At 38.3% G+C, this 12,500-nt stretch overlaps 2 protein-coding genes across 2 annotated transcripts in view; one reads left to right on the top strand and one right to left on the bottom strand.

The window, feature by feature from the left end:
- The window catches only part of LOC137970657 (sorting nexin-14-like), a 41,937-nt gene extending 39,064 nt beyond the window's left edge, over positions 1–2,873 (bottom strand). The window contains exons 1-2 of the mRNA XM_068817180.1: positions 2,715–2,873; positions 709–777 (exon numbers count right to left, since the gene is read on the bottom strand). Of these exons, the coding sequence (XP_068673281.1) occupies positions 709–777; positions 2,715–2,809 (164 nt within the window). The 5' untranslated portion in view covers positions 2,810–2,873. The remainder of the gene's footprint in view (positions 1–708; positions 778–2,714) is intronic.
- A 71-nt stretch (positions 2,874–2,944) lies between these two features.
- LOC137970658 (uncharacterized) overlaps positions 2,945–12,500 on the top strand; it is a 23,612-nt gene continuing 14,056 nt past the window's right edge. Inside the window, exons 1-6 of the mRNA XM_068817181.1 lie at positions 2,945–2,975; positions 3,953–4,031; positions 5,216–5,301; positions 6,478–6,744; positions 9,643–9,751; positions 11,281–11,397. Of these exons, the coding sequence (XP_068673282.1) occupies positions 2,958–2,975; positions 3,953–4,031; positions 5,216–5,301; positions 6,478–6,744; positions 9,643–9,751; positions 11,281–11,397 (676 nt within the window). The 5' untranslated portion in view covers positions 2,945–2,957. The remainder of the gene's footprint in view (positions 2,976–3,952; positions 4,032–5,215; positions 5,302–6,477; positions 6,745–9,642; positions 9,752–11,280; positions 11,398–12,500) is intronic.

The raw sequence follows: 12,500 nt of genomic DNA, 5'->3' as shown, positions 1-12,500 counted from the left end.
TGGGTTGACTTGTCAAATAACAAACTGGCCTATAATAATTGTTATAAAATTCAAGCGAAACTGTATGTACAAAGTCAAAACTTCACTCTGTTTATTAATAAGTGATGGCAAACAAGACAGTGCACGGCTGGAAGCAAAATAACAAGGATGCTTCCATAGCAGTTTCGCAATTATTATAAGTTACATTTGAAATTACGAATCAACCTTGAAATTTTGCACTAAAATTAAGGTGTAATTTTTCACCCAGGATATTAAGACAGTTATTACGAAATAATTTAATGAAATACTATGATTGTACAGAAGGTTCCCTGCTAGCAAAGGTCTCTCTTCTTTTGAGTTTGCTGGGATGACAAGTATGAGGCAAAGATACCTCTGCCATGGGTCAAATTCACTATGTTGAGCATGTATGGCTGTTACTTAGCAACCAAATCCTCACGTGATACTTCATGTCGAGTGGGCTCACTTAACCACAGTGGAATTACTGTAAAGCAATCCGTGGGACACAGTGGGTGCAATTCACAGTCAGCAAACATATCATGGGGCATGCAGTTTGAAGAATGCTGCCCACGGTTGTGGACAGCGCTTGGATCAAAGACATTAGTGAGTTTCAACCCATGGCAGAGGTTTCTTTTCCCATACCCGTCAGCCCAGTGAACGCAAAAAAAAAAAGACTTAATCTGCCAGCAGGAAAGTGCAAACCAAGCACACCTGAACACAACAAACCCGACTGCCACACCAAAAGCAAGAACCCATATTCCAATAAGTAAAGGTGGACACCTGGAATGGAAAATGAAACAAGCAAAATTAAGATTTACTGTTACCTAGCATTAATAATTTATACTGTGGATAAAGCTGCTAAATTTTTGACACATTATGCCCCTATGAAAGCAAACAGAAGACAATGGGGAAAGGGAGAGTTGCCTTCTGCAAATCAAGGTAATTGCCAGAGATGTATCCAGAGTGCGTCATTGCCTCCTGGGACACACTTGTTTTTCTTTTGGATGCACGTAACAATTTTATAGAATCAAGTGTCCAATTGGATGCAAAAAACCCCCAATTTTTGTGCAAATTACAAACGTCAGGAAAAACATACTCACAGCATATTTCAAAACGAAATTGAACCATTTCCAATTTTCACTACGAAGAAATGATTGAGTTCCTTAAATTTCAAGGTAAGCTGTTATTTTCGGATTTTTGCAGTTGAATGGTTTCATTTTGTCAACGATTAGGTCCAAACTTGAGGAGGTTTGTTGAACCATGTGTTTCATGACATTATCTGAGCTGTTTTTTAGGCGAGACAATCGGCGACACTTTTGATGTGCCAATGATTAATTTAACATTTCAGTCGAATTTCAGTTTGTTGCATGCTTTCCAAGCTTAAAAAGGGAATTTCAAGCATTGATTTGTTTATCGTGAGCGAAATGACAGAGAATCCAATGGCAAAGTATGTTATTAATTCCGGGTGCACACATCGTCATCGTCTAAGTTCTTGCTTTGCACGTAACTTGTCTGTTTTGCAAATTATGCCACTTTTTCAGAGTTAGTGTTAAAAATAACATGTTTAATGTGAAACTTGAAGGTATTCAATTGCTCGATTATTGACATTGGCCATGGCGAAGTCACGGGCCGACAATGAAATGTGTATCGCTTATATTTTGTTTACTCTTTTATTCCTAAATTATACCTTGTGTTGTTAAAATAAATGATGCTCTTCCACAGAAAATTGAGATTCAGGTCTGTGTTTTTTTGGCCGTAGATATCTAGATCATTTATCAACTGGAGCCAACAGTTCCTGCAACGCATGGATTCCTCGAGACGTCTTCAGATGTGATTGATTGAGCTTTGACAGCCCATCCATTTTGATCGATGAACCAACCGGCACAACAGTTTCAAAGAAATTGATCATTTTACGTTAAGGACATACCGGTACATGTATTCCAGGAGAGGGATAAGACTTTATTTTTGTGCAACTTAGAAACCTGAAAGGGTACTGCAGCAGCAATTACTGTATAAGAGGCAATAGATCGAATATTAATTCTTGAATACTAATTAGCTGGACCCCCAAATTTTCCAAGAAGGGGTCCAGAAGACCCCCAAATTTGAAAACCTGGATACATCTCTGAATTGGCATGTACAGCCTATAGGGAAGATGCCTTTTACAAAATTAATGTATTTTTACATTATTTGAATATGCCAACCATTGGAACAAATAAAAAGAAACCTGTCCAAGGCACATGAATAATGATAGCTGATGTCATCAGCTATATTTGCCATTGGCGGTGGCCACTCCTTCAAAATGTAAACATGAACCCAATTTTTATTTAATTGAGAAAAACTCACCGAATCTCGATAAAGATTAGATTAATCTGGATGGGATAACACTTGACCATGAAGAAAGACCTTTTTGAAGCACTGACGCAGGCGAAATGTGCACAATCTGAGTATGCTGATCGATACTATAATGCCCTTGTTCAGTTGACAAATCAAAGATGAAATGAAAGCTGGGAAGATCACCACCGTTCGCCTGGATTTTTTTCGGACTATCCTTGACAACTGCTTAAGTTGCTCACCTAACTGGAATGTTCTTTCCAACTTTCATTTCATTTCGTTCCGCAGTTGCAGTTCAAATATTCAATAAAACTATCAAATCATGATCAAAGATGTCAACGAGAGGAGAGAACTATAAATACCGGAGTGTATTTTCATGGTCATACCTATAAAATTGAAATGTAAAGATAAAGAGGAATACTGCTCCTGAGGCCAGCACAGGTCGAATGCTTTCAAAATCGCGCCGCTCAAATCTGTTCATTCCTTCCGTCCTTCATATCATGTGAGTCGTGAGTGTCCTCTTCGCCTTCGCCCGACAAGTGCAACATTTTTTGAACAATTCCCGACGCTTACATGAAGAAAAATAAAGGTAGTCTCGATGTCAGTCTCCCAAAAAGTGCTCGTCCAAGATGGAGGACGACGGTAAGGTGGGTGAACTTTAAATTTCATCTCACTTTTAATACTAAACTACTAAACGCTGAAATGCATGGAATTGATGCAACATTCAAACTTCTATAAAGTGGGTAGGGAGCAACTGCAGAATACCCCGCCACATCGAGCCCGTTACTGTAAAGGGCTGGCTACGCGGTACGCGGAAAAAATAAAGTCAAGATTGCGAAGTATCTCAAGTAGCTGGCTACGCGGTACGCGGAAAAAATAAAGCCAAGATGGCAAAGTATCTTAAGTAGCTGGCTATGCGGTACGCGGTACGCAGAAAGAATTAAATACAACATGGCGAGGTATGTTAACTAGCCGGCTACGCGGTACGCGGTACGCGGTACGCAGAAAGAATTAAATGGGCCATTCCATTTTTTATCCGCACCCCCCCTATTGAGGGCCTTTACATTTCACCCCCTCGGAAAAGTAAACTTTTGACCCCCTAGGAAAAGAAGATCAAAGTGCCGACACACTCCCCCTTCAGAATTTATTCAAAGATCAAAGGTGCCGACACAGTTACCCCCTCAGAAACGGCCTTTAAAGACCCCCCCCCTCCCCCCCAGAAAAAATAGGCCCTCAATAGGGGGGGTGCGGATAAAAAATGGAATGGCCCAATTCAAGATGGCGATGTATGTTAACTACCTGACTATGCGGCTTGATGATGTTACAGACTGTAGGTACAGTACCCAAGCTACATCAAAATAGGAGGTTCTTACCAACTACACGTACTGTACGTTATGAAATACTGGGTCTTTGCGTCCTGATGAGAGCATTCTACCACAAAAGACTAGCATGACCATGTATTCTAGAATTGCTTCTTCGTGTACTCTTGGTGTTTTTGTGGGGATAACTAATAAGTATCTTAGTTTTTTTCAGTGTTGAAAATAGTTTTGTTGCATCAAAGTCAGCATAATTTTAATTAATTTGGAAAGTGTAATGTAAAGTTCAAAATGTTCATTTATTTCAGACTTCATGGAATCCAAAAAAGCGGAAGAGTTTAAGTCAAGACTGCAATGATGCACCTTCCTGTAAAACTGAAAAAGAAGGTTTATAGTATTTTCTTTTCTGCATCTTTTTTATGTCAATTTCAATTAGCTTTGAGAGAAGTTAAATGTGAACTTGTCAAGCAGTCCTTCCCAAGGATTGCTCCGGGAAGATAGGGCATTTTTTACAAACCATGATTAATTTAATAATGATTACCCCTGGTAAAGGAGTGGATTTTAGGGTGTACTGGAAGATAGAATGCAGGGTTAGATTTGTGAAGTGTTAATGGTGCTTGTTTAAAGGACTTGCCCAAGCAGATTTTTAATTCATTAATCTTGTTCACATTGATAAATGACAAGTGGGTAATTACCATCGGCAGGTTTGAAAGGGTTTTCAGCTGAGCACACACGTGTAAGCCATACATTCAATACTAAGCTGCCTGTGTCAGCTCATGAATCGAAGTGGTTAACCGGTAATTAAAATGTGACCTTTAAAAATAGTGAAAATCAGAAATAATTTTTTTTTAGAAAATATTCAAGCAACATCTTAAATGTTAGCTTGGGGACCGACATTCATGGCATTCTGGAAAAAGTTTAATTTTCAACAAATTTAAAGGTGGATTTTTTTTCATAAGTAACTCAAGTTCTGCCATGATGTAAATTTTTCTTATACCATGTATAAGGGACCAAAATTTGAAAAAAAAATACCAGGTAACCAATTGAAATAATTTTTAAGGTCTTTTTCCAAAAACTGTCCTTCAGGTGGTCTTTTTTGCAGTGCTGTACCATTGCCATGGCAACATTTGGGGATTCTAAGACACCTTAATAAAATTGCCTGACAATAGCTACTCAAATATCAAAACGTTTTCACACTCAGAGGATCAACTGTGTTGCAGTTCTTTTCAATTGGAAATCCATTGTGTGGAAAACTCTTTTGAACCTCCTTAATTTTCAACAAATTCTTTTGAACCTCCTTAATACATAATTTATATGTATATATATTTGTTTTCCTTTCATTTAATTCCTGTGGTAGTGGCCATCTCGAAAGCATTTGCTACTATATGGCCACTACGCACTTTTCTACTTTTTCTCACTCAAGTATAATTGGTCTGTTTACTTCTTTCTTTTAATAATTGTTATGTCCATTATTTATTTTTTGAAATAGTGCATAATACCGGTAATAATAAATCTTGAAATAAATCTTGAAATCTTGAATCTTAAAAGTGTGATTTACTTTCTTGTAACAGAATCAAGAAAGAAAACAGCAAAAAGGGGAAAGAAATGGTTAAAAAGAAAAAAATATATCAAGAAAAAGGAACAGGAGCTGAAAGTGGTAATAAAATTGTCTTCTGTGCCTCCACAAACACTGGGTGAGGGAAGGGCAGGGCATTAGAAATAAAATTATAAAGAACACCTTCAGTTTTTCCAAAAATGTTTCCCGAGTTGGAAAACACTACATGTAGATTATGTAAGTAGCCTGCTCGCAGGCGGTTGGATGGTCGAAAAAACCGGAATTCGTATTGAGGTCGCCATCATGGATTCGCGCGGCTGGGTCCGGGCCGGGTTGAGGGTTGGGAGGGGGGGCGGAGAGAGGTTTTTCTCTCCTCTCCCCGGCCCCCTCCCGACCCTCAACCGGCCCAGACCCAGCTGCGCGAATCCAAGATGGCGACCTCAATACGAATTCCAGTTTTTTCGACCATCCAACCGTCTTCGAGCAGGCTAATTATGTGAGTGGAGTTTGTTTGTTTTCTACTTGGATACTTCTTGACCTCAACGTCATGTTTGTCTGACTGAGAAGTGTCCCTCCTACAGGTAAATTTTATTTATGCATTAATTTATACATTAAGGGACAATGCCCGCGGAGAGTCAACAGTAGGAAATATAGTCTCTTACACAGGATGACCTGATCCAAGCGTTTACCTTTCCCAACCGCAATATACTACATTGGACACAATAGTGTGGCTGGGTTCTTTTTAATACATCCCACAGCATTACATGTAAGAACATTGAAGGGTTGTGAGATCTTAAGCCTATGGTTTATCATTCTTATCTGAGAGGTCTAGAGAGTCTAACCATATGCAGATGTTAATACAAAGTCAGGCACTTTCTCCTCAATGATTTAAAGACCCTGAGTATTGGTCCGGCCAGAGTTTTGATCCTGCGACCTGTGCACAGTAGTAGTCTGTGATGCTCAACCAACTGGGTGGTAATTGATGGTTGCAGAGCAGTAAACTAAAAGTGACTCTAACCCTAACTTCTTGATGAAAATAAGCAGTTGGCACTGACTTATTCTTTCCTTCATAAGAGTGACACTTGCTTGTTCTACTCTTTTTGATGTCAGAGCATTTGCTTGTTAATGAGAAAACCTCTCAGGTGTGAAAGAGTTTAAGGGACTCATTGCTATCATTACCAAATTTAAATTGGATCTATTTATTGGCATTGCTTTTCCTTTTCAATGACAAAGCAATCCTTGGTGTTAACTACAGATGCCTTTTCTTTGTTTTCACAGTTTGGAGTTGTCCCTCATAAATGTCATTTATTTGGCAAACTTGGATTTAGAGCTGACTCTCCTGTAACAATTCAGCAACTTCGAGACCTTATTTTGTTCGTTGCACTTCATCAAACAGAATGTCAACTTACTATACCACAATGGTGTAAGATTGGTGACGTTAACAGTATCCAGAAAGTTGTTATTGTTTTTGCGAGTGGAATAGGACTCACAGAATATGAAGAAAATCAAGACTGTTTTCCCCATTGCAATACTCTCTTTAAACACGTAAGTTGAAGAAAAAAAAAACAATCAGATTGTGTGGGCATACTCAATATTTGGGGTCAAAATGGCTAGAAAGCTAAATTCCACCCCTGTTCAAATATTATTAATTTAGAACGTAAGCAGAGTGTCCACTCGTGTCGTTGAAACCCACTGTGACCCTTGAGGAACTCTGTTGACACCCTGGTTGAAAAACTAAAAACATAAAAAGTGATATTGAAATAAAAATACCGGTATTGTTTAAACCCAGGAATGACACACAGTTACCTTGATGGAATTTGATTTTCCTGGTTAAAATATAGTGTAGTCCTTGTAAGGACTGTTGTATTATGGTGACTGATGTCTTCATAACATAAACGGTTGTCATCTTTAGAGTTAAGATGACTCCAATAATTAATAATTAATTATAATAATTATTATTGGAAGTTGGTGGCTAGCTTGAGTAGAGTAATTGTCAAAGTTAATTTAATTTTAGATTTAAAAGAATCTGTCTTTAAATACTTCAATTTAGGGAAAGAAGTAGCCAACGCTTTCCACAGGCTATCGGTACTTATCAAAACCACTGTCTAATTAAATGGTAAATTAATGTTTTATCATTATTACTGGAACCTTTTGTGATATCCATAATAATAAAGATCGAGGCAAGTGGAGTGTTTTTCTACATTGTTTTAAAGAAATTAAATGACAAAAGTACTGTTACATGGGACTTTAATAATTATTATTATCATTTATTACTTAATAATTATTATTATCATTTATTACTATTGTAATAATCAAGATTTAACTGGGGTGCCCACTGCCTCTGATGCATAGAACACACAATCTATGACTCCTCTGTTATAACTGTAAGTCTGTTTAAAATGATAAAGATCACCTTTTTGGCCTTCAGTACACCCTAATGGATAGAGCTCATTATGGTTTCACAGAAAAAAAAGGAAATACCTCTTACTAACAGAGTTCGAGGTCCGTACTGTAAGTTACGGACCGAGTTTTTTCCCGTTGATTTATGGCCCAAGCGCGGAGCGCGCGGGCCATAAATCAACAGGAAAAAACGAGGATCCGTAACTTAAAGTACGGACCGAGAAAATGAGGTTAGTAAGATATTTATTATATCTCTGAGGTTAACCGGCGCGTGGGCAAGGAAACTAGTCAAAGTGAAGCGGAAGGTTCAACTGCCACAAAGAATGTCGTGCCAAAATCCCAAAAACTAAATCTTCTTGGCTGTTAAGTTTGAAATAGTTGCTTGCAAGATTCAAACAGTTTTCAGTACAAGTTTATGCAACAGAAATGACATGAAAGACTCGCTAGATGATGTTTTGTCGAAATTTTAAATTTAGCGGGCTGTACAGCGGGCCGTACTTACCGGTAGTTCTTATTAACAGAGTGGGAGGTCTGTATGGGAGAATCTTGATCGAGGTCGCCAGTACAGACCGAACGCAGTGAGGTCTGTACCAGCGACCGAGGTCAAGATTCTCCCATACAGACCGACCTAACTCGGTTAATAAGATGTTTATTATATGGCCAAACAAGAACAATTTAATTCGTTTAATGTAACTGGTTTGTACTAACTGACATTTTGCTTGCGAACGGTTATGAGTGGCGATGAGCTGAACTTAATTCTGTCAAAGTTTGTTCGTCATCCTCTCTTTTGTCATCATGCTGTTTGGCACTTCCATAAATAAATATTGGTAGAAGAAAATACTGAATATTTTTGCATTTTAATTCGCATCTTTTCACCGCAAAACATTACCGATCTAGATGCCGGTCTAGATGGGAAAATCTAGACCGCGGTCAATATCGATTTCAGCCAATCAAATTCGTGAACTTGGTAGTTCCCAGTCCTTGTGAGACAGAGCCATATAATAATGTAGAATACGGCCCGTTAATTTAGCCAATTACAGCCCGCGTACTATCTGAGAGATATAATAAATGATGTGTAATGACTGTTATTCTTATGATAATAATCGTTCCTTTAAGGGCCTACTGATGTATTTTTTGGGGTGCATTGCTAAGGATGTAATAGTTACTAATTTGAGAGAATTTGACATTATTTTGGTCAGTTTCCAACTTTTGTAAACCAATGACCCTAAATATGACATCATCATGCCACGCCCATGGTCTTGTGACCAATAAAAGAAAACTCCAAATTTGTCTACGTGCTACACAATTTGGGTGTTTAATCAGTGGTTTCATAATTTGTATTCGTTTTTGCATCCAGCCAAGCATGGTTTTCTTTTTATTTTGAAAAATGTTCTTTTTAGAGAAATAAACGATACTGAAATACCCATAAAATTTTCAAAAAAAGATGATTTGAAAAAATCAATGCTTACCTATATTCTGTATTTGGAGGTGAAACATGCCATATGAAAAAAAAAAAATTCAATTTAAAGACCGCCGGAAATTTAGGTTTTTCTCAAACCGGAAGTCAGTTTGTTTACGCATGTGCAGTTGATCTGAGAAGGAGCGCGAGGAAGGGCGAGGAAAAACCTTCGATGCAAACAACAGTTCGTGCTGTGATTTTTGCTTGTCAATGGGTTTTCTGGTCAGCTCACTGTATGATGACGTCACTTACCGGAAGTAACATTTCACTACCCTAGCAAGGCGCGAAAAATCTGTCCGTGGGCCCTTAATCCATGCATTCATTAATTTTGCTCAGTTATTTCATTGCTTTGTTTTGCTTGTTTCCCCCTGAAAAGATGCTTATTCATGATGCAGTTTTGCCTCCTTTTTTTGTTACAAATCAGTGGCAAACCAAAGGAAAAAGACACAGAGTCATTTCTCTCTAATTTTAAAAGGGCAGTCATTGAAAGGTTGATTACATTAACTGGACTAAAGTTAGCCAGTTTTTTAAATATCCAAAATGGCTGTTTTCTGGCTGCTTAATTGTTTTTTTTTTCCTTGCAGTGTGTGCAAACTAAAGCAGTAGGGATCACTCATGTTGAGTCACCACATGAGAGTTTACTATCTCCCAACCTTCCAAAACAAGTGGAAAATCACATGTCATCAAGTGATGGTAAAAATAATGTGGAGTTTTTTCTTTAACTCATGCAGTATCTTGTATTGTAGACTGCTAGTAGTCCCTTCTCGATAAGTCAAGCCGTCCGCTTTAGTCACACATGTCAAGCGAGTGGAAGAGCCGAGTAGAGAATGGGTAGAGAGCTAGAAGGGACTGCCTTCTCACTCTCTCCCCATTCTCCCCTCGGTTCTTCTGCTCACTTGCATGACTAGCAGGCAGCTCGACTGGCTGAGAAGGGACTGCAAGTAGTCTACTAAGCCTTGCATTGTTGGCACATTAACTATATGCTTCTCTAGTGAAAATGCATCTTAGGATGTTAATTGTTTTTACTACACTGTACCACTGTCTGTTTGATATTTTTATTAAGTTAAAGTGGTTGAAAAAAGGAACCAGGTGGCATGGTTCAGTGGCTTGGTTGTTTGAATTGCATGGGGTCACCAGGTTTGAATCTCACCTGGGCCAGCAGCTGGAACCTTGCCACTCGTAGTAAATACCCAAATGCTAATCTCCTTAGGCTACCAGTTGGGGCTCTTAACCATGTTATGCTTTGCTTGAAAGGCTTCTCTCAAAGATTGTTAAAGTGGGGTGCCTGTGCACTTCCACCGTAAATGAAGCATTTACATGAGTAGAAACTTGGTAGTATTGCTTGAGTTGGTAATTTTAGGTTTGGTGGCGTAGTGTCTTCCAGAAGTCATGCATTGCCACGCCGTGACTTCTCCTGAATATTCGTAGTTAGCTGATGTTATTGTGACTGTGTTGATGATGTAAAAATACATGTAGTTGCGTTCATGCTTCCACAAATTCTCTAGAACATATTGTTGGTCTTCACAAGGAGTTGACATTTGTTTACTGTTTTTGTCAGCGAAGATCTAGTCCGAGTATGTTTAGAAATTCTATAACCTTTAGAGATGTTACATGTAAGCATTGAATGGGAGTGGAACTTGGGACTATGCATTTGCATCTGTGGTGACGTGAGTGTAGTTCTTTGCTATGTGTAAATTGTTCACTTCCTAATGAGTAAAAAGAGATAGGGAGAGTTAATAGACTATCCATCCCTCAAAATGTTTGTAATGTAGACTACAGTATCAGAAAAATGACCTTCTACTCACATAAATGTACAGCTCCATGCAGCTCGTAGAAATCAAGTTGGAATAATTCATTGTACATGTAACTATAACAGTTGTGTCTCACAGTTTTTTGTGTAACTTTTCTGGCGATTGAGTTTTTTACTGCAAAATAGGGAGATTAAAAAGCTGACTTTTTTAGTGTTAACCCAATCACTTTGATGCAAGGATAACACTTGAAATGCCAGCTTTTTAATTTCCCTATGTCAGTTAATTTTATTATCTCAGTTAGTGCTACCAAATTTCTGTGCTTGGAACTTCCACTGACCCAACACCACAGTTTCTTAAAAAATTATTACCCCACAAGCTACGTGTATTCATTAAGAAGATTGTTAAACATTTCTTCTGCCTTGTTTCTTTGTTTACCAAAACATGATAGGATCTATCTTTCTTTTAATTCAGCCAATAAAGTGTTTGGAAGGGAGGATTACATTTTGAGCATGGAGGAAATGGAGGAGAATGGTTTCCCCTTACCAACCTCTCAATTAAGTCAAGCTTCCAAGGTGTCTAATGATAATGGTAAAAAAATTTTAATTGTTTGAATTTGTATGGAACGTTTGGAAGAATTGGGCCTTAGATGCATGCCCAATATTAATATCCAACATGAATTGTCCCTTTACAGTAAGTCTAAGCCTTTGTACCTATTTCCAACAATAAGGTACAGGGGTAAAGGTTAACGTTATTTTAGCCTTAGACTAATGTGCTTGCCTTGAGATCTGGAAATCCTGCTCTGACCACTCATTGAGTTTGAACCTGTTAGTCCCTGGTTTAACTTCTCAGCTGCATTTGTAATAGCCCACTGGCTTGTCTCTGGTCAGATGGGATTCTTAACAACAGTTGTTGTTATCATTGTGTTCTATCGTTTCGTTGATTGTGTTTCATTGGCCCTGAAAAGCCCCTGTGGGGAGTTTTCAATTACAGTAAGTATGTATGTATTAATTAGGGTCAATCCTGGACATAATTATCTGGGTATTGTCCCTTTTCCAGATATCATGATGGTTATCTTGGATTGATGTTGGATTGCTCAGGATATTGAAAAAATAATTATATATGAGAGGCCAGGGGGGAAATGCATACGTGTTGCAATCATTGATGGTTTATGGTGTGATGTGAGAAACATGGTTGCTTGGCAAGTTGTAAAAGGACTACTGAAAAATCAGAGTCTCTGGCAGGATTTGGACCTACAACCTCAGTAACACTGGTAGGATATCCTACCCATTCTATCTCATTGAACTACAGTTGATCCTGAAGCTGGGTAGCTTGGTTGCTTACCTATAAAGTGAACGTTCTTTATAATGGTTAATGTGTCCTGCTGGTCTACAGGTGTACAATAATGCTAGGTGCCTCAAAGTGGAAATGCAACTGTATGGTTTACATTGTGGGGAGTTCTTGCAGCTCAATGGTTGAGTTTCAGAGGGGTTTACTGGGACAGTCATATTTGGGTCTTTGATTTTCCAGATCTCCTTTCGCCTGTTACCATGAAATTGGCATACAGTCATGTTGTGGGTGTAAATTTGATTTTGAGTTTAAAAAAATTGTGAAGTTTGCCCAGAGTTTCGGTTAAAAAAATTAGGAAAACTTTCTTTACCCTTTGACGTCCAAACCGGCCTAAACGGGCCAGA

The sequence above is a fragment of the Montipora foliosa genome, chromosome 9 (genome assembly GCF_036669935.1).
Source record: "Montipora foliosa isolate CH-2021 chromosome 9, ASM3666993v2, whole genome shotgun sequence".
Lineage (NCBI taxonomy): Eukaryota > Metazoa > Cnidaria > Anthozoa > Scleractinia > Acroporidae > Montipora > Montipora foliosa.
This window is presented reverse-complemented; position numbering and strand designations above follow the sequence as displayed.